Source organism: Hibiscus syriacus, unplaced genomic scaffold (assembly GCF_006381635.1).
Source record: "Hibiscus syriacus cultivar Baekdansim isolate YM2019G1 unplaced genomic scaffold, ASM638163v2 tig00110163_pilon, whole genome shotgun sequence".
Classification (NCBI taxonomy): Eukaryota; Viridiplantae; Streptophyta; class Magnoliopsida; order Malvales; family Malvaceae; genus Hibiscus; species Hibiscus syriacus.
In genome coordinates, this window is record NW_024062610.1 from 2037507 (window position 1) to 2060131 (window position 22625).

The window sequence follows — 22625 nt, forward strand, 5'->3', positions numbered from 1 at the left end:
TCAATCACTTTACTCCATCTTTTCCTAAGGTCAACCATACAGTGATAGGAATTTGATCTGGACCGACAGCTTTGTCCCTCCCCATCTTTCTAAGAGACATTTTGACTTCCTCAATCCCAATCCTACTTGTAGGGCAGTCATTGGCCGTAGTATGATGGTCGGCTGACCCATCAACGATATTATCTCTACAGGGAGAGGCACCGTCATTAAATAAGCCAAAGAAGTAACTACCCCAAACCCTCTTAATATCATGATCTTTCACTAAAAGAACATCATTGTTTTCCTTAATAAACCTAATGCTACCTAGATCCTTTTTCCTATTCTCCCTGGATTTTGCAAGCCTGAAGATGTCGTTTTGTCCTTCCTTTGTGTCTAATCTCTTATACATTTCCTTGTATGCCTTATCCTTTGCTTTAACCACTGTTTTCTTGGCTTCCCGCTTTGCCTCCTTGTATCTTTGTTTAGCTCTCAATCTTTCTTCGTCGTCATTGCATTGTAGAAACTCCTTGAAGCAATCTTGCTTTGTCTTCACCTTAGTTTGGACTTCGCCGTTCCACCACCACGATTCTTTATGTTCCTTGACCTTCCCTGTCGACAACTAAAGGGTGTTTTTGCCCACCTCTCTGATGGCATTTGCCATATTTTTCCATAACATATCTGTATTATTTGAGATTGTAGTTCCAAAACCTGTATGAGACAAAACCTTACTCCTAAAGTCATCAATTGTCGCTCCATGTAAGTTCTTCCAAAGAATCCTAGGTTTACCATGTTTAGCCCTCCTATGAGTGCTCTGGCCGTGGCGTACGCGGAACACCAAAACTAACAATTTATGTTGTGATGCACATGCCTCTTCAGGGAACACCTTACAGTCAATGCAAGCCCAACGATCCCGATTTCGAACCAGGATGTAGTCGATTTGGGTACAATGTCCCCCGCTATGGAATGTAATCAAGTTCACATCTCTCTTGTTAAAGAAGGAGTTAGTGACCACCATTTCAGTCTTCATGATACAAACAAATGATTATCACATGCTAAACTACCAAGTCTTTCAATATTAACTATTACCCCTTTGTAAGTTTTTTTTTTAATCTTGTCTCCCTCATTTTCCAGCATAAATAATCATTCAAAAGAGATTCTACCCGCTAAGCAAATCTTTGTCGATCTTCTCCATAGTTCAATTTGGCAACCCTTAGAAGACTGCATGTTATGTTCTAAAATCAACCCAGAAAAGGTTCAATTCAGTTCATCAAATCAAGTAGGAATCAAAGTAGCTAAGCTAAGAACAAATAAAAAAAAGCAGAGAACTATGTTCTTGAAACAATCATTTTATTAACACGCCCTTGGCCCGTTCATCATCATAGTTTTTAACTGATATGCTTGCTAATTTTTTTTTTAAAGTTCAGTTGGTACTCACAAAACTATTATTTGGTTGCCATTTGTCTTAAATTCTTAAGCTGGTAGCCTAAACTTGCCAAATTAAAGGCTTCATCATTGATGGACCCTGTCTTTCCATTTAAGCAACGCCTTTGATAACTAGGACACCTAACACTACCTATAAAGGATAGTAGTATTGAAGATCTGTTAAGCCCACATGATGAATACAAGCTCAATTAACAAATAAAAATGCTCCCCTTTTGCCTTCCAACTACCCCCTAATCTTTTACGTATTCATCATCCCGAACACTAGATACAACCATGCCTAACGTGACCCACTTGCCTATAGAGCATAAATGATTATTTTGAAACAACTTTTCATCCAAAGATTCATGTCCATACTAGAAGATTAAAGCCAGTACAGAGCACAACAAGCAGAGGTTTCAGCAGAGAGGATGCAGGGCTTTGTGTTGCAGTTGCAGGCTTAGTGTCTCTTCTTCCGAAGAAGCAGAAAGATCGAGTTCAGACCAATATGCATCAATCTCGAGTCTAGCACACGCCATGGTTCAAGAGAGGTTAGACCAAATGATCAGAGAAAGGCAGGAGACAAGGTATAATATAGAAAGAAGGCGGCACAGTAGTGAAGGGACTAAGTTCGTGGTCATGGTAGCCATGGGGAAGTGTTCTTACGACCCGAGAGAAGATTTTAGAAAGTCCATGGTCGAGATGATTACGGCGAACAGGATGCAAGAGCCCCAGGAGCTTCGCAGTCTCTTGAATTATTACATATCTATGAATTCTGATGAGTATCATGGGATTATATTAGAAGTTTTCCATGAGGCTTGCACTGCTTTGTTCTTACGCTATAAACGCCATTGAAAAGCAACGAGAGCTTCTCTTTTACTCAGCGAAATGGTTTAGCAGTCTTGAATAATTTATGAACAATGTATAATGCCAGGTGCGAGTGACCATAAAAAATAATGTGGAAGCCCGAGCTTTGTGAAAGGTAGTAAAGGAGGATTCTTTTTTGTTATTTTTCCACTGGTGGTTGCAAAGCTATCAAAATTAACTGTTTCTCATGGCATAAAGACTAAGAAATCCAGAATCATCAATGCCAAAACGCTGAAAAGGGAACTCAAAAGTCAAAACCTAGCTTGTTCAACAATTAATTGAATCAGAACTTACAATGCCTCAACCTTCACGGAGAACATGAAGAAGTGTTTCAAGTATTAGGGCGAAGCTCATGATGAAGATATAGCCATTCTGTTCGTATTTAAGGAGAATCGAGTCGAGTCCATGCCGGCAATAATTATAGTTTGGCTTAAGAATTATTTTTGCCACTGCAGTACACTAAATTTATTATTTTTGCATTAATTTTGTCATCAAAATTATTTAATTTCATCATTCTATACTCTTCCCCTAACTTAAAACTCTAAATTATAAATTTTATGTTAGTGTTTAGTATTTAGGGTTTATGATTTCAAGGCAATAGGGTTAGGATTTATGATTTATAATTTAGGGTTTTAAGTTAAAAGTCTGGTATAAAATGGTGTATTTGAACATCTTCGAATGTTAAATTGATACGAAAATACGATAGAGACAAAAGTGAAATTAAGTCTATTAATTACCCTTTTGCTGTATAATTTTCTCGTGGCTTCCTCGCTCATTGACATGAAACAGCATATATACCTATGGACAAGTCAATGATGTTTTTCGTAGGCTTTCCAAAATTCAACTTTCTTTAAACCAGAACAAAATTCAGTAATTAATATGTTATTCAAGACGATTAATGACTGATAACTATGAACTACTAAGCTTGTACACTGATTCGTCACTAAAGGGTGTATGGTTTGCAGAATTCTGCCTGGTTCTCTTAATGAAGCCCTAAAGCATTCGGTTGAAGATAGATATATAAATGATCCATAGTACATCATTAAATAAAGTCTAACACCAGTCCATGGCTTTGTATTATTACCAATATAATTATAAAATTCTTACATCAAATTAATAGAGACCAAGAAGAAAAGGAATCTAGAGTTTTAAGTTCATGGATTCATCAGAGTGCTGCCCTACTTGATGAGCACAATCACGCTCCCAGCATCTCCTCTTGAAATCCGCAGTTCGTCGTCGAGGTACGTTGTAAGTAACCATAACTCTGCATTGCTGTTTGACAATGGGATCTTCAATGGTGGTTGGCTGGAAATTGTCTTTGCGACAGATGAAGCTGTGTCCTGTACAGAGGTGAGCAAGCCTTTAATAGGAGTGAGATCAATCTTTTGTCCCAGAAATTCAACATTTTCTGGTGGCACTATGGAGTCCGTCAGCTAGGGGGTTCCAATTATGCCTTCTTGAAACTTGATCTCTGCACACAACATTCATAAAGAAACAAGAGCAAATTTAAGTTACACCCGGTGTCCAGAACAACTTCGGGATCGGTTTATCGGAAGAAAATTAGAGCTCTAAACAACGTACCAGCACACGTTTGGGGCTTCGAACCTCGAATTTAGCATTAGTGCTGATGGAACTCGAGGTCAGCGGTCCAAAGAACTGAACAGAGTTCTGGACGGTGAGATTTTCAGCGTCGATCTGCGATATATCTTCCGCCTTGACTAACTGAAATTGACCCCTTGACAACAACGGAAACATACCTGGGAACGATGTGTACCTGTTCCACAACACAAATATCATATACTGTATTCGCACCCACTAATAAAGGCGATAAGTAAATTTGATGAGATCACCATCAAAACAATTCCTATCAAGTTATTCGCACCAAATCTAGTAGTATTCCTGACAATAATCTTTGAGCAATTAGCTCAGCCTTAGAGCATGTTGATGTTTGATATAGACAGAGCAAAGTGTTGATAATATCAAAACAAGCTCATAATTATATTTCTTAACGTTGACTTACGCGACAATCCATTTTCCATTGAGCAGAGGCAACGCCTCGGTCGGTGCGGGAGTTGGGTTCTTGGCCTCGAGCCGAGTTATAAGCTCAACTATCTCAGTTCACTACTGGATTTCAAGCCACGATCAGTCCCATAAACCGAATCCACCAAAGTTTTCTTCAAGCTCTGGATTTCCACTACTTCGTCGGGCTTCTTCTCTTTTTCTGCCACGGCCACATCTGTACTCTCTATCACAATCGGCTCCTCCTTGACCAGGCCCCATTCGTCGTCGGCGTCCGAAGCACGGACATGGAAAACAGGTCTTGGTTTGATTGATTTCTGGGTCAAAAATTGAGATTTCTTTATCAGATTCTGAGTTGGTTTCCTAGTGTTGGGAGGCAGAACGGAGAGTTTTGAGGAGAAGTTATTGGGTTGTGAAGTTATAAAGAAGGTCTTGCATGGAAAGTTAGACAGTTGAGAAACTGTACCCATGGAAACGGGGTTTACGCACAGGGGAGATGAATACACGTAAGTATAACTTGTACAATTTCGACGACAGTGACCAAATGAAAGAAAACCAAGATGAACAAAGCTTGGGTGAAGATTTTATGTTTGTTTTGTATTAGTCAATGTACGTGTTCTGGACAAGTGGATGAGTGGAGTGTGTCAATCGTTCAATTGAATCCGGTAACTTGTGACGTGCCGGCACACGGCAGATTTGCAAGCGAGTGCTATTGGCGTGTAAACCAACTCTCGAAGCTTCTAAAGCTAAATTATCTCTCTACCAAGACAAAACTAGGAGAATCCAAAAATTTAAAGAAAAAAAATTCCAGAAGGAAATTGATGGATTCCAATCAATTTTTTTGACAGACTTTTGATAGGTGGATGGATTGTACTTAGAAAAATGATGCGGTGGTGAGAGAGGCGGTGACCGGAATCGGTGTTTAGGATTGGGAAGAGAAAGTAAAGAGACGACTATGGTTTTGCAAAATAGAAAGAAAACTAACTTGTGTATTTCATTTCAACTTAATCCAGCCCAATTGATACATATTACAATTATAGATTACGCCCAATAACTGACTAACAAACTTCAGCCCAAACAACTTAACTGCTGCTTGCCTTCTTGTATTTCCTACGTTTGTCCACTCCAATTCCAATATATCTCGAGGCTTCACCTCTCTTTGCTTGTTCGCAAGACACAACTCCAAGGCTACACCAAGACGACGTCGTGGGTCCCTAAACTTCGATGGAGGACTCACTTTGGTGATAATATCAACATTTTGTTTAGATGAAGTAACAAAATTAACAATGAATTGCCGTTTTCCAAGTAAAGGAATACCCATTTAAAAAATAATTTTTTTCTAACAATTTAACATCATAATTTGAATTCTTCTAACTCTGATCATACGTATTAGCAAGGGTTTTAATTATAGTATACTCTGATCGTGGACCATATTTGAGGTAGGAGCTGTGCAATATTAGCAAGGGAAGGGAGAGAACGTAAAGATGCCTTTTTTTCTTTTGGTATTTGGTGGCTTCCATGTGGTTGGGTGATGCATATTGCAGACTCGGTTTCTACTGATAAACCAATCATTTTTTTGTTTTTAATTCGACTTGCAACCCATATAACCAGTTGAATGTCTGCATAGGTTTGTAAACAAATTATTCTCTTAAGACAGTTTTAATCTCTCAAATGCAAAGAGAGCTGGCTGGCAGCTCATATGAGGAGCTTCCGACTGGCAGCTAATAGGAGCAAGGCTTATTTAGTATTTCAATTCAATTTATCTCCATGCTGTTGTTTTACAAAAGTTGTATTGTTTTGAAATTAATATTTAAAATAAGAACTTTTGATTTGGACAGACAAACTAACAAGAAAGAAGGAAAGAAAAAAAAAGGAATTTTCATGCAAAATGAAACATTTGGCAATGGGAGACGTAGGTTGACGCAAACTCTTTTGACTTTGTTCTTAGTCGGCGAACAACAAAAACCTAAATTAATATAATCCGAATAACTAAATCCAACCACTTGGAACTAATCAAATTAACACCCCCTAAGTTCTGCCCTTTGCTCTATGCCTCTAACTCAGACACAATCCATCCCCGTAAAGAAATCTTTCAACTCCAAACTCAAACATCCAACCTTTTTTTCTGTTTATTTTCTCTTACTGGACAGTGGTCCCAACGGGAATTTGAAAAGCTAGACCTTCCGCAATGACGGAGGAGCGGTACGCTCTGGGAAAACAGTGTTTTTTTAATACCCATTTTGTTTAATTCTGTCATTTTCATTAGTGTGAATCAATGCCGGAGGTGGGATTCTCTTAATTGTATTTTTTTTCCGAGTAATAGGCTCACGGGACTTCCATGCTGTATGCCTCCTCCTTAACTATCTTCACTCTCCCTTTTCCTTCACTTAGAGACGTTTTTTTTCTCATTATTCTTAGTTGGTTGCCCTGGTGTATTCTGGGTTTTCTTTGCATTTGCAGTATTCGTGTTAATTACAAAAAATGAGTCAGCTCAGTGCGTTGTTGCAGGAATCGTTGCAGCAGGAAAGGGAAGCTAGGACAATACTGAGATTTCTTAGGGAACAAATGGACGGTGTTGATAGGGAAAGGAGGAGGTGGAGGAGTTTTAAGGAACGGCTGGGATTTAAAGTCATGGGCTGCTGTGGGACCACATGGGGATTCGGATCAATGAATACGAGCGTCAGAGACGGAGACGGAGACGGTGTGGTTGAAGTTGAAGAACGAGTGGACCCAAGTCGTAATCCGGATCCAGGTTGCATTAACCCAGCTCCAGTTTCGTCAGGCATGAACCTGGCCGAAGCGTTAGCGGCGGAGCGACATTTTCGGGCAGCGCCGGAACCAGAGAGAGATAGCGCGGGGATTAAGTCCCCCGGGACGCCGCTCAGGGTGTCGTTGATGAGGCTGTTGGAGGAGGAGGAGGTGGAAGAAAGCGGCACGGAGATGGGGAGTGATTCGATGTGCTGCGTGTGTATGGGGAGGAAGAAAGGAGCGGCGTTCATCCCATGTGGACACACTTTTTGCAGGATGTGTTCGAGGGAACTGTGGTTGAATCGAGGGTGCTGTCCCCTCTGCAGCCGTTCAATCCTCGAGATTCTTGACATTTTCTAAGGATCAATTAGTTTTCCCCATTACGATGACGGTGATCATCACCCCTCATGACGAAGATAGTGCTGCTGCCTCGAGATCCTATGGCATGAGAAAAGGAATTCCATTTTGCTATAAAAATAACATATTCTACTCTAATACTCCTATACTATTATTACATACTTTAATGTTGAAAAAGTTGGAACTCTTATTTTAACGTGCACTACTCTGTTTGTACTTCTTTATTTTCCACTCTTCTTTGTTACCGAGTAATATAGTTCGTTTCAGCGGCGGATGCAAGACGTACATGAATTTCAAAAAAAATATATTAATTTTTTATTTTTTATTAGTTTTACTTTGAAATTTTATTTGCATCTATTTGTGAAATTTTTATTATTAATATATGTGTCTAGTGTCTGTACTAAAAAATATTTCTAAATCTATCACTGATTCAATACCCCTCGTCCACAGTGCTACAACATGTGAATATTAATTAATGGCGTGATCTTCTAAGAGTTATAAGGTTAAGTAATAATAGGTGTTAGCTTACTTAATTACCTGAGTTACTAATTGGATACGTTTTGGAAATTGATTAGAGTATATCTTACTTTAGAACATGTTTCTTCTCAAAATTAATCTTTCACATTTGGATTGTCATAAAAGTTATCAAGAAAGTCTGTCTGAAAAACGTTTCTAAATTGTAACAAAACCACTTTTTTTAGGTCTACGAGACTACGACTGTCCAAAACTATCCAACTCATTGTACTTGTATTGTAATAATGCAAAGATTTGAATGTCAAAATAATAATTATAATAATAATAATGCAAAAGATTTGGACCTTTGATAATTGGAAATTTCTGGTGCAGATTGCAGGCTCAAAAACTTAACCTTCGTTTGTTTGAACCATGCCCTATTCTACTATAGGCCCAGATTCGTTAGAGTCCAATGTAGGTAGTTTGAGCCCGTGATGGCAGGCTAATGCCCAGACCCAGTTCGCTCAAAAAGGAAACATCTATATCGTATAAGATAATCTATTTTAATTTATATATCCTTCCAAAAATATAACCTGAAGCTTAAAAGTGAACCTTTGATCTGTGTTTAGACCCGTACCCAGATAGGAGATGTTGACTGAAGAGTTAACTTCCAGTCTGTTAGAGTTGGTTATCAGAAGTGATTAGTTGGTTAGCTTAGTTAAAGGTGGTTATCCTTGTAATGCACTTGTATATAATGATGGTGTACGTTCTATAGCAAAGGAATGGAAATCGATTATCAGTTTCAAGTTACATTCTTCTATATTCTCATTAGGGGAAAGCAACACGGCTTCTTCCTATTCATATATGGGTTGTTAGAGGAGTTAACATCAACCAAGAAACTAAAGCTGATACATCAACCTCTACATAAGAACAGTCGAGCATCGATTTGGTTCGAAAATGACAAAGCATAACCAAAAAAAGAGTGAAAGAAACAAAGAACAGAGAATAATCAGATCTGTCGTAGTCTCAGGGAAGGAACATTTATGAACGTATAGCGATGACGTGCATGATCCCAATATGGAAAGCGATGGTGCAAATAGGCATTCACCATGGATATGCACTACAGCTTGATTGGAAAACATTTACGTTTGGACACATTATTGTAAAGGGAGGGAAAGCATATTATTCCAATTGATAGAATTATAATGATCGTTTTTTATGAGATAAATGTTTTTTTTGTGTAATAACTCAAATTCGAATCAATAACATGATATGTTTGAGATGTCATGTTGGATAATCAAAACAAGTAACAAATTTAAATAGTTCAAATTTGCATCGTAAATATCAAAATATGTCTCAAATCACTCATGTATACCAAAAGTATATAAATTAAAACAATTATATAAAATTTGGAGCTCCACAATAAGTTAAAAACAATATTAGAATTAACAAATTAAAGTATAGAAGGTCCGATAAATACACGTACTCACAAACATAAAACAACGTAATGTACTTTGATCAAGGGTGTTGACAATCCCTCAACGATAGTTCTCCTCAAACACGAACACAATATCTACTAACATGTGCACGTAAATAATATAAACAATAAACTTTACAAAGTAACCATTTTAAAAAATAAAAAAAATAAACTTTACAAGTTCGATGGTACACATCTACTCTATTATACTTTCTATAATTTATAAACATAACCATAGTATAAAGGCACGACGTATATATTTTAATATACATCTCAACCAACAAAGTTTACTCTATTTTTAATAAGGATATAAATAGGGACGTAGTCAGGATCTTAACTTGAGGGGCAAAGTATAACTTTTTAAAATTAAGGGGTGATTTCATAATTATTCCATAAATATTTAAAATTTATATATAAATTAAAATAAAAAAATGCTTGGGGGCACAGCCCATCCCTATCCCTTAATAGTTCCGTCATGAATATTAAGTGTATAGTTTCAAACTTAGCATAAGTTTTTTTTTTCAAACAAACAATTTACATAATCATATTATAGGATATAATCCGAAACCGGACACTTTGATCTACTTGCATACAGTCCTACGTTACTAAGTTGGAGAATCATAAATATATTTCAAGTCTCGTATAGATAGATATTACACTTAAAAGTCGCGAATAATAATATTACAATCCACGTTACACACACATCACCACAAAGCCATGCACACACTTAGACATAAGTCTTTCTCACATACTCATCCTTGGATTGGAGCTTTCATGGATAGAAATATTAGGGTGTCTTAGCCATTCTCAAGTCTTATGGAATAAATGTAAAGAGTTTAGAGTTTTACGAAAGTTTTTTAACGCTTTCTCTATTATGGGTGTCAGCACTTTATCGATACTCTCGTATAGGTAGAGAGTATCGATATCAAATTAGCATATTGGAATTGTTCAAACTTTCTCAGTTTTGATATTGACTCTTTTGATATCAATACTAGATGAACAATACTGATATCAAATGAACTACTATTGATACTTCGTTTTATGAGTTTATAAGCTTACAATTTTAGTGTATTAGAAAAACTTTCTAAGTTTAAACTCTCTTCAAATCTTTAAGTAGGTTCACACTTTAAATATGAAGGTGAGTTATTCTTGAAGCTATTGGAGTGTTAAAGATGATATTTACCTATCCTAAACGATAATGATTGCTTTGGACAAAAAAGATGAAGTATTTTTAGTGTTCACAAACTAGGATTTTCAAAGGTAAAAGATGAGTGAAAGAGTTGAGAGAAAAATTAAGAAATAGGGATGATATCACGCATTTAATTAAATTCAATATTCATTTTAAAAAATTGGTTCAATTGCAAACTTAGCCATTTCTTTTTTTATCATCAATTCAAATATCTCACTTTTACAATATTTTAGGCCTACATTTCATCCAATCAAACCTAAACTTGGCTTAATGAACCCCAATTGCTCTAATTTATTGATTTATTTATGACTCAGATTTTCGTATGAATGTTGACTCAAATACTCAAGTTATTACATATTGTAACATATAGAGCAGTGTCAAAACTTGATGAAAGAGTTTGGCTGCTTGTTTAATCTTCTTTAAGAAAAATAAAGGCTTAAACTATTTTTTAAATGGAGGTTTAACTAAAAACTTCAATACTTTTAAGAGACCTAATGAGAACTTTTAAGAATTTGTAAAAGAAATTTTAATTAAAATAATTATTTTAAAAAAATTAAAAAAAATTAAAAAAAATTTGAGGGATAAATTATTTTTATAAAGAAATAAAAATAAAGGATCAAATTCTAGTTTTCCAAAATTTTGAGGGAGCCATAACTCCTCTAATCCCCGTTACTTTTCTCCACTAATGCAAAATGCCAATGTCAATAGCGAATCAACACAAAAAGCATCTTTTATTTTTGATTTCAGTGGTGGGTTCATTCCATTAGCATTAAAACACAACTTTTCAATATTTTGTAGCATTGGAAATCTCTTTCGTCTTTTAGGTTAAAATCTTTCTTTGTCATCAAACTCATCCATAAACCATCCGTTCTTGTCTCCTTGACGTGTGTTTGATTTCATTTTGAAAACTACTACTTTCATGGACGGGTCGAGAAGGTGACTGGGTACAAGCGTTCTCTAAAACTTTAAAATTATCATATATTTTAAATTATTTTTATGTATTTTCTATTGAAAATTTATTTTCGTCCTTCTAGAGTTTTATAAATTCATCTCCTTCTAGAATTTTAGAGGTTCGTCCCCTAACATAAAATCATACATCTGTCTCTGACTATTTTTACGACATCGAGTTATTCTATATGTTCTTTGTATGTAAGATGATATATGATCTTAATTTTAGGGATTGTATTTGATGATATTAATAGTGCATTTGATATATGATATTAATTTCATAATTTTTTGAAGATTATTATACATAATTTTTTATACATTATCAATACAACAAATATATATTTTTAGTTTTACTATATATCAATTATGATTTTTACTACAACGATAAAATTATATATTTAAAATATAATATAACAATAATAGACATAAAATATATTATTATACTAGCGCATAATTATAGTTTAAAAGTCAAGATTACATCTATTCACAAGCAAATCAAGATTACATGCATTAACAATACCATATCTTTTCAAGAAATTATTGACACCATCTAGACTTGCACAGCACCATGCTACCGGCAAAGAACAATAAGAATGAACCAATCCCCGTACACCTTCAGGCTTTTGAGTCAACTTTACAAGCGTTTATGATCTTAAGAATTTTCATTTTGCATTCTTCTTCTCTGTTAGTGTGTGTGTATATATATTTATATATATATATATATATGTATATGTGTAGGTGCGTGTAAGGAACATACTTCCAAGTCGAAATAAAACAAGCCAGAGTTTAGGTACGGACATAAAAATTTTTGAAAGATAATATTTATAAAATATTAGTGTGAATAATTATTTGCGATGATATCGATTACAAAACATGGATATGGCGCAATCAAAGCTGTAGGGCAAGGAGTAAGTTCATCGAATCTGGAACTCCATCCAGCGCCAATTATAATGGACCTTGGCGCACGTAATATATAAATATTATATATTGCATGTGACATGATCTTTTTCTTTCTTTTTGGTATCAATATTGCTTGACCGTTGTTCTTAATTAATTTCTTCCTAAACATGTGGATTAATATTGTAAATATAAACACAAATTGAAAAATTACAAGTTTAATTATAGAATCGTATTTTATAACTTCTTGATGCGTGATTATCATGCATGTGTATGTAACCATTGAGTGCTCTTGGAAAAATCGTATAGGAATTATTATACCTTGGCTGGACTTATTACAATGTTTAAATGGTTGTAAATGATGTACGCTTTCATGATTGAGCATATATACGTAATATAAAGCAAGGACGCTGAATTTGGTCGTGTGTTATTAATTAATATCCACTCAAAGAACAATAACCCTAAAGCTGGCACTATAAAATCAGTTATATTTTCCCCTATGATTATAAATTTATATTTGATCCATGATCAATATGTCTATATACTATATATTATAAATTTATATTTGATTCATGATCAATATGTGTATATAAAATTAGTTTTCAATTGAAGTGGGGAGAGAATTGGATTCATTTGTACTGGCTACTGCAGTTGTAAAGTAAAATGACGTAGGTCCGACAAACAGAATTGAAAATCCTTTGCATGTAATAACAGAAGTTAGTGACATCTAGCAATTAAGCACAGGTAATAGTAGAGCTTTAAGGAATTTGAAGATGGGACGTCGTCGCATGTGATTAGTGACATGAGAGGTCCAGTGTGGGAACGAATTAATTGAATTCAATAATCAATATTCCTAGTGTGTAATTTATATAATAGGACAGAGACACGACAAAACCCACGACCTCGGTTCTATGATATCTTTATGTCGTTTATATTTGTTTCATTATCATTTCTAACTACGACTTAGATAACTAAAAAAATTATAGTATTCACGTAGGAAAGTAGGTTGTTTTTCATTGAAGGAAACCTCCCCTGTTCCTTTAGGTTTAGCTTGAAATGATTGATGTTGTTTCCCCATAATTAAGGAGAAAAGAAGAAGAAGAAGAAGAAAAAGCCAAGAGTGTAATTGGGGTGTATGTATCTTTTATCTTTCATTTACACATTCATGCACGTAAAATTAGTAAACAAAATTAATTACTAATAATATCGTTTTAAATTGTTAATGTAATGAAATTTTGATTATGTTATAATTGTTTTTCCCCGTTTAACTAGTACTCCAAGGTAAACGTGTACGTTTGAACATTTTTTATATTCTTGGGTAAACTACACATTTAGTATCTAAACTATTATTTTGGCCCTGTTTTAGTATCTAAACTTTTATTTTTTTTTCAAAGTCATACCTAACGTTTAATTTTTATTTCATTTTAGTATACTGTCATTAAAAACTTAACGAACGGGCTGACAAGGTATAGATCTGGTGGACAGACGATTAATCCGAACATTGGACCACAAGAGAATGACGAGTTGGCCAACATAGTTCAATTTTAGGCTCATCATATGGTTGACGACGGAGATCGAATAATGAAGAAGTTGAATAATTCATCTTTGATTTGGAGAGATTGAGGCATTTTTCGATGATATGAAGATCGAAATCATGTTAAGGGGTCGAGAAGGCATGGACCGGAAAGTTTGGGCTTCATCAGTCCACCGATGCAACGGTCGACAATTGTAGACGCGGCGGTTGGCGAGCTCGTTCGTTAAGTTTTTAACGATACAATACTAAAATGAGAAAAAAAAACTAAATGTTAGATATACTTTTAAAAAAGTTGAAAGTTTAGGTATTGAAATGATTAAAACCAATAGTTTAGGTATTAAATATATAATTTATTCTAAAATCTTTTACTTAAGTGGAAATAGAACTACGGGAAAAAAAATACGAAAGACCTCAAATAGATTCGGAAATTGAAGAATAAAGGTACTTGGCTTAATGTATGATAGGTCAAGTCACATCAGTCGACATTGAAACCTTTACAGCATAAATTAAAAGGCTACAGTATTAACATTTACACTGATCGATTAATTAAGGATACAGTAAATAGTAAGCGTCTTATTAGTCAAAATAAGAGAACAATAAAAATTAGAATTTTAAACATAACAATATAATTAGGACATGAAGAAAGTATGGCTTAATAAAAAGGAATATAAACTTTTGAAAAATTATATTAAAATTTTATGAGGATACACAATTAAATTACTAATAAAAAAAATAAATTATATAAAAAACTAAAATTCTAAGAGATATTATAGAAACAACATTATTGAAAACAAAATATAAAAAACTATATGGTGAGGAGTGGAGTGTCCAATATTTTAATTTTGTGGTATCTTTTTTTATTCCATGTTGTTGCCAACATAAATACGATTCACGGAGTGTATTCCGGCTGCTTGATACGTGGGGGCGTCTCCGTCTTTTCCTTATAGCCTTGTCGATTGCCTTTACTATCTTTTTCATTTGAGATATATTATAGATATAGCACCTTGGGACTTATTCAGGACATTAGCGTATACCCTTAATAGTGTCAGCTATGAAATAACATTATCCAGATATATTCAAAATTTTATCATTCAATTTTTATTTTAATCATATTTTAATTAAAAAAATTATTTATTTATTTTTAAATATCATTTTGTCAATTTACCGTTATCTTTATAGTTGTTATGATCTATTTTTTTGTACTGTAAATTATTAACACGGAAGTTGCATATAATCTCTCTTTTTTCTAATGATTTTATCATCTTTATCAATTACCCTTCTTCACCATCTAACGATCTCTCACCAGTCATCACCCGTAACAACAATAACAACAATAGAATCTTGGTCCAAAATCAAAAACAGAAGCTTATCGAGAAAAGAAAGCAAAATCAAAGAGAGAAAGATATATTTCCTTATGATGGATCTTTGAAGATCAAAACCCCCATTTAAAGATATTAATGATTGAGAGTATCTTCTTATGGTGTGGAGCAGCGTCTTTTCATTTGGGTTGTATGACCGTATCTAGTGACACGTGATAAAGATTGGTGGATAATAATCTGAAACGTTCAATGCTAAATATGTAGAATTTGAGGTATTTTTGGTAAAACGAGTGTTACACTCATGTTTAAAATGGTAAAATGACCTTGACGAAAAATGTTGGGATTTGTCGGTAACTGAAGATGACAATTGATAATGATCAAAATAATGGTCAATACGATGATCGATCGCAACAAACGGTGATCAGAGTTTGGATTAGTTCATGTTGAGAGAGGAGCGAAGAGTTATAAAAGGAACAAAATAAATAAAAATGACTTTTTTATGGATTTAAACAACATCATTTTTTTGTGTGTAAGATTTATTTCTTTTGGAAGGATCTAAAACACTATCATTTTGGTGTAAATTGTTATGTCATCACAATATTTGTGGTTTGATGATGGTGTTGTGCACAAGAAATTAGATTTTAAAATCGAGAAATTAAATTAAAAAAATTAAATTTAATGACCAAAATAAAATTGAGCGATAATTTCTTAATGTCCATCAGAATTTGAAAATTTTATTAGAATAATGCAGGTAAGAGGGGTATCTAGCTAACGATGCCTTTTCAGAGGTTACATCCCATATTTTAATTAAGTTGGAGCAGGAGGATTTGTGTTGTTTCCTATCTAGCCTTTCATGAAAACTAGTGTTCTACTTCAATTTGATTTGGAATCCTTCAGTATGAACCTCTTTAGATATCATGCTTGCTTCTATTATTTAGACATTATAATCAAGTCTTTGATTCACAATTCCGACTCAAAATATGAAACAGAAAACTATAGATTAAATATAATTTAATTAAACTATGGTAGGAAATTACGAGTTTGAACAAAAAAATGGGGCGTGCGAGAGGGAAATGCCCCTCGGGGTTCGTACAAGACACGGACAGCCACAGGGTAGCAAGGGAAGGGATGGGCGATGGGTCCTCTCGCTTTCCCCCCACTAAGAATGCTATAGATAAACTCGCCCAAAAGATCATCCATCATGCCCGTCAATTCAACACCAAAACTTGGTAGTTCCAACTCCAACAATGTGTTGCGCCACCAGTCTTTTGCAGATGGGCGACCAACCTTTACTATTATATTCTTGTGACACATGATTTTGTCTTTTATCTTCACTTTTTTTTCAAAATTTAACATAAATGATCTTCGATTTTGATTTTATTTTATTGAATTTCCCGAGTATTAAAGTTATAGAAAAAAAAAAGTCTCTTGGGGTATCGTTTTGTTGATTCCCCTAACTACTAAAAGTTATAAAACAATCACTCAACTATTTATATGTTCCAAACTTATCATTTTTCGTTAAAAGTTTGACGGTTGTCTAAGTTAAATGTTAATCTATTGACTATGATATGATAAAATCATATTTTAATGATATCTACTAGGATCAATGCTCATTTCAATTTCAAGTATTGATTCAATGACATAGTGTAACGAACATATTAACGTCTAGATCAAACAACTGCCATTTTTTTAACGAAAAATGATAAGTTTGGAATATATGAATAGACAGATGACTGTTTTATAACTTTTAATAGTTTGAGACTCAATAAAGTAACACCTTGTAGTCAATGAATCATTTTGAAACTTTCAATAATTAGGGGACTCAACAAATTAACATCATATAATCAAGGGACTATTTGAGTACTTTACCAAAAAATTAATTATTTGCTCTTACTTTCAAACATTTATTATGATATACGAATATAATTGTTGATGATAATAAGTTTATCTTTTCGGTGGTTTGACTATTTATCTTATTTAGTTTGGTTAGAAAGTTGTAATCGGTGAGAAGACAATCATTTATCGTGATATGTAAAAAAAATGATTTGATCATGGAGGATGAAGAAGACAATATATAGACTGAAAATGTTTTTCAACCCCTTTTCTAGTTTTGGTTGAAGCATTTATAATGACATTTAGCGCGTGTTTTAGTTGTATGGATATCATGATTATTTTCAGACAAATGGATTAGACAGACAGAGACAGAACACAATAAATATTAGTTTTGAAAATTTATAATTTTGATCCTTAAAATTTTTAAAAAATTTAATTTGGCCCCAAATATTTTTTAGGAATTTATATTAAGCTGTTAATTTTTTAATGTTCTTAATTATACCCCTCTCATAATTTCTAAAAATTCTCATTAAGCCTCTCAAATTTTCAAAAATTTTAGTTAGACTCCAATTTTTATTTTTATTTTTTGAAAAATGTAAATTGAATCATCCTACCTTTTTGAAAATTTTAATTTTAACCTCTAAAGTTTTTAAAGTTTTAAGTTGTTCCCTAAACTCTATCATCAAATTTCGCCATTGTAGACTGATATGGTTATTAGAACTTGAAATATGTTCCGAGATTTTTACAGTGAGCCACTCCGGTGGCCTTAATGTGACACCACAGATCGGATCGAGTTATCCGCATCAGTTTGAGGGAGTACATACCCGACTCGGTCTGACCCGTTGACCGTTGTTGTCCGTTAACTTTAATCGAAAAAATCAAAATTTTCGAAAAGTCAAGTCACGTTGACTAGAAAGCCAATATCAACTAATATGAGCTTGCTCTTTAATAGGCAGAGTGACATATTTGAAGACCTTAAGCGATGAAATATTAACAGCTTCAACGTATACGATTTGATGAAAAGTTGAAGGTTTCCGAAAATCATTTCCGGAAGCATAACAAGCTTATAAATTATTTATATACTAAACAAAGAGAAAAGAGTAATAGTTGTAATACACATCATTAATTCCTTGTATATGTGATTGTCAATTTACCATGATATATTTTGATAATGTGGAAAATTGGTTGCTTTGACAGTGACAGATAATATTTTATTTTAATAAAATTATTTACAAATCTAAATTTAATTCTGTACACACACATTTCCATTTTCGTCTTTTATTTTTTATTTTTCATTTCACCTGTTTTTCCCTCGTTCTTTGCCTATAAATTGCACTTCACCGGGCTCCCATATCACTCACGCCTTGAAACTAACACAGCAACACATTACTAGAAAAGCTTGGTAAGATCCCTGGATAAACAATGGAGCTCACTTTCCCTCTCATCGACTTCTCCAAACTCAACGGTGAGGAGCGAGCAACGGCCATGGAAATGATCAAAGACGCCTGTGAGAATTGGGGTTTCTTTGAGGTACTAAAACCTCTTAAATGTGTTCTTTAACGCTAAACCAACCATATCTATAGTTTACATCTTTTACTCAGTTGATTCATTCGTTATAATAATGCTTCTAATCTTTTGTTGTATCCCCCCCTCCCCCCGTTTAGCTGATGAACCATGGAATATCACATGAGCTAATGGAAACTGTGGAGAGGCTGACAAAGGAGCACTACAAAAAGTGCATGGAGCAGAGATTCAAAGAAATGGTTGCCACTAAAGGTCTTGAGGCCGTTCAATCTGAGATCAATGACATGGACTGGGAAAGCACCTTCTTCTTGCGCCACTTGCCTGAATCGAACATAGCTGAAATTCCTGATCTTGAAGAAGAGTACAGGTCGGGGCTCACTTTCTTTTTCTTACACGGTGGCAATGATGTTTTTTTCGGGTTTATGTTTTAACTGACATGGTTCCTTTTTTTTAACAACAGAAAGGTGATGAAGGAATTCGCAGTGGAGTTGGAGAAGCTTGCAGAGCAACTTCTAGACCTGTTGTGCGAGAATCTGGGATTGGAACCCGGTTACCTGAAAAAGGTGTTTTATGGGTCTAAAGGGCCAACCTTTGGAACCAAAGTCAGCAACTACCCTCCATGCCCCAAACCAGACCTGATCAAGGGACTCAGGGCTCACACTGATGCCGGTGGAATCATCTTACTGTTCCAAGATGACAAGGTCAGCGGCCTTCAGCTTCTCAAGGACGAACAATGGATCGATGTTCCTCCCATGAAACACTCCATTGTCGTCAACCTTGGTGACCAACTTGAGGTATACCAACCAAGCACCGGCCTTTATTATTTTACACTAAGTTTCAAGTGATTTGGATTCGGTAATAAAAAAAAGTACAATGGATTAATATCTCCAAGTGGAAAACATAAGTTATTCCAAGCTGAGGAGTGGGGACTACTTTTTTAAGGCCGATTCCTTGATATATTCGATGACTATTTTTATTTGCTTGAACCAGGTAATCACCAATGGTAAATATAAGAGTGTGATGCACCGTGTGATTGCTCAAACAGACGGCACCAGAATGTCCATCGCTTCCTTCTACAACCCGGGCAGCGACGCTGTTATATATCCAGCACCGGCTTTGCTGGGGACAGAAGCGGACAAATCTGAAGTGTATCCCAAATTTGTATTCGAGGACTACATGAAGCTCTACGCAGGTCTGAAGTTCCAAGCAAAGGAGCCAAGGTTCGAAGCCATGAAGATCATGGACTCCACACTTGACTTGGGTCCTATTGCAACTGTTTGAGTCATCTAGTGACTGAAAGAGAAATGGGTTTTAACTTAGCAGTGTGTTTCTATTAATAAGTTTAGTGAGTGCTAGCAGGTGTGGATCTTACTAGTTTAAATAAGATGACAAAGCTTGGACTATGAATTCCTCTGTTATATTTCATGTATGGTTGCTAGTGGCTGTGCTTTGAATCATATGTTTTGAGTTGCACAAGTGACCGAATTATATCTGATATGAAAATTGTCATTAAGATTTTATCTTGGCTCTATTAGGGTTTTATAAACTGTTTGGTTCTATAAAATTTTGCAGCACTTGATGAACAACCCCGTTGGGGATTTGGGGAAAGAAAAATGAAAAAGAAAGCTAAGATTTTACCATTGCCAAAAGGAAAAGCACTTTCATGAGCAACTGGTGTCAAACGAAAAGCACTCATATCATATCTCCACTTTTGCCGGGAAAAAAGGAATGATTTTTATCAACTTTCTGTCAGCCAATCGGGCAATGCATATTAATGTTGCTTAGATAACAATCCAGAGGTGAGATAATCAAGGTTAGAGCTCCTAATATCCACACAAACTCCAATCTCATTCAAGTGGAAAACTGACCACCGAATCCACTAAACTCGATCTCAGCAAGATTATATAAAATAACGTAAAAACTTTTTTATCGCAAGCTATAATCATTGATCTCTTCCTGCCTTCTCGACTTAACTAATTAATTTCCTTCTCTTATAATGGAAAGGGGCATCTATACGATACGACCATAGTTTACATGTTATTTAAATACTTCAGTTTGACTCGAAGGGTGCGTTTGGTTCACGGAATGTAAGATTACCAGTGGGAATAAAATATTACCAGAGAATAAGATTACTGGGAATGTTGTATTTTGTGTTTGGTTGGTTTAGCAGGAATGTAAGATTACCGTGTTTGGTTAAACGAATAAAAGATTATTGTAATGTATATTTGATCAAATTGTCCTTATTATATATTTGTTTTTTAACAAGTTGGAAAATATTTATATATTTTCTTTAAAAAATTTAAATTCATAAAATTTATATAATTTTTTTTACAAAATTAAAAATATAAAAATATTTAATGAAAGGGTAAAATTTTATTTTAACCTCTGAACTTCATATAAATTTTTAATTATAGACTTTTTTTTATAAATCTAAAATAGTTTAAGGATAAATTTGTAATTTAACCTTTATAGAATTTTTATTATTTAATGACAGAATAAAGATATTTTTGAAAGAAAAAAAAATAAAGGCATTTTAGTCCAAAACGTTGGTAATCCAACAATAGGAGGTAATGACATTCCCGATAATATATCCCAAAAAATCCACTATTGGTAATGTAAGATTACCGGGAATAACATTCCCGGCCAACCAAACAGGGGAATGTGGATTCCATTCTCATGGGAATCTCACATTCCCTAACCAAACACACCCTAACGGTCTGCTTCAAACCTGTGTTAGTGTATAATACTACTAATAAATTTCCTTATCTGCAAATTTGGCTTTTCAATCTGAAAGCCAAAAAAGGAAAGGGGCAGAGCAATATTTTAGAAATAACTCAACCCTTATCTGCAAATGACAAAAAATAACATGAACATTTGAGATTAAGGGAATCAATGTTCATAATTCAAATATAAACATGTCACAGTTTCCAACTTGCCTCTGCACCAGTTCATCCTACTTTTTTCCTTGGCCATCATTACTTGTTTCTCTGTACCTTGGTGAGTTAGAATCTAGATGCGGAACATCATTATTAATCAGAATCAAATAAAATGCTTCATAGGCCTATTGACAAAACAAACTCAGAAACATGTTCGGATTAACAAGCACATAGTAAATCCAACATCAAATTGCTACTTGTGTTTATTCGCACGGTTGGTTGTTATGCCGGGAAAAAGAAGGTAGGATCCGCTTAATTGGTGTGATTTGGCTGAGAGTGGTTCAAACATCTAATTTAAGCAAACCCTTAATTAGTGGGGATGATTAACTTCAGGGGTCTATTACGAGGGGTGAAACTCCCCACTTTTACATACATTTGGTTTGTGTAAAGAGTTAACAAGTTATCTGTAATTACTACATATGTTTGAGTAATCATTGCAATTTATGTATCCTAATGGAGGTCCACTATCAGTATAAAGTGCAATCCTTTCTAATAACAAAAACTGGCGTCCAAAAGCTCACATTACACTAGCCAGGAACTGAAATCGCTATCAACTTATTGCTTTTTATTGCGAAATGGCCTTCAAATCTTCAATCATGTATAACAGGAAACCTTCCTTCTAAGTAGGGAAGGTATCCAAAATCTTAAAAACTTATATTTAAGAATCAAAGGCAATATGTTGGAACTATGTAATTTTCTTATAGACCATATATACTCTATACATCTCATCTGTCACTATGTGTAGTAGAGTCACATGAGTGCTTCATCCGGTTCATTCAACTGTCTCGGTTTGCTTCGCTTAAGTTGTAAAAGATTTCTTTATACAGTCTACAATGCCTTCACAATCTGCTTCACAAATCATGCAATCCGGCATGTCTTCAAAGCCATCTTCATATGAATGAGGAGACCGAAGGTTTCCTTGAGTCTGACAGGCCTTCATTGTCTTGCAATGTTCAGCTTCATCATCTCTGATGTTCACAAACACATCGTACAAATTATCTGTGAATGGACATAAAAATAAAAGCCACGTTTGTCAGTTTGCATCAACAATTTAGCAACAATATTCCTATAGATTATTGCCATACCCCATGCAGGCACTTGCCAGTTCAATGACCTGAATGGAAGT

The 22625-nt window shown here is 34.6% G+C and overlaps 2 protein-coding genes, 1 long non-coding RNA gene and 1 pseudogene across 4 annotated transcripts; 3 read left to right on the forward strand and 1 right to left on the reverse strand.

Annotated features, from left to right (window-relative positions):
• Positions 1-3328: 3328 nt before the first annotated feature.
• Positions 3329-4825, reverse strand: LOC120216738 (annotated as a pseudogene).
• A 1666-nt stretch (positions 4826-6491) lies between these two features.
• Positions 6492-7422, forward strand: LOC120216737 (LON peptidase N-terminal domain and RING finger protein 2-like). 2 transcript variants are annotated; one of them, XM_039214086.1, is made up of 2 exons: positions 6492-6627; positions 6793-7422. In XM_039214086.1, the coding sequence occupies exon 2, from the start codon at positions 6850-6852 to the stop codon at positions 7390-7392; it is 543 nt and encodes a 180-aa protein (XP_039070017.1). In that variant the 5' UTR covers positions 6492-6627; positions 6793-6849; the 3' UTR covers positions 7393-7422. The 2 variants fall into 2 exon arrangements, with proteins under 2 accessions (XP_039070017.1, XP_039070016.1); XM_039214085.1 differs by lacking the exon at positions 6492-6627 and having other exon boundaries at positions 6722-7422.
• A 213-nt stretch (positions 7423-7635) lies between these two features.
• LOC120216741 lies at positions 7636-20073 on the forward strand. The gene is made up of 3 exons (XR_005525081.1): positions 7636-7649; positions 14708-14711; positions 19905-20073. It is a non-coding gene; the product is annotated as an uncharacterized LOC120216741 (long non-coding RNA).
• Positions 18377-19970, forward strand: LOC120216740 (1-aminocyclopropane-1-carboxylate oxidase-like). The gene is made up of 4 exons (XM_039214087.1): positions 18377-18569; positions 18704-18930; positions 19024-19357; positions 19554-19970. The coding sequence occupies exons 1-4, from the start codon at positions 18462-18464 to the stop codon at positions 19842-19844; spliced, it is 960 nt and encodes a 319-aa protein (XP_039070018.1). The 5' UTR covers positions 18377-18461; the 3' UTR covers positions 19845-19970.
• Positions 20074-22625: the final 2552 nt, after the last annotated feature.

Bases quoted from the DNA above. Each gene is read 5' to 3' on its own strand.
- LOC120216737 (XM_039214085.1), top strand. From the start codon at position 6,766: ATGAGTCAGCTCAGTGCGTTGTTGCAGGAATCGTTGCAGCAGGAAAGG.
- LOC120216740 (XM_039214087.1), top strand. From the start codon at position 18,462: ATGGAGCTCACTTTCCCTCTCATCGACTTCTCCAAACTCAACGGTGAG. The intron at 18,570-18,703 runs GTACTAAAACCT...CCCCCCGTTTAG, and splicing joins AGAATTGGGGTTTCTTTGAG to CTGATGAACCATGGAATATC. The intron at 18,931-19,023 runs GTCGGGGCTCAC...TTTTAACAACAG, and splicing joins GATCTTGAAGAAGAGTACAG to AAAGGTGATGAAGGAATTCG.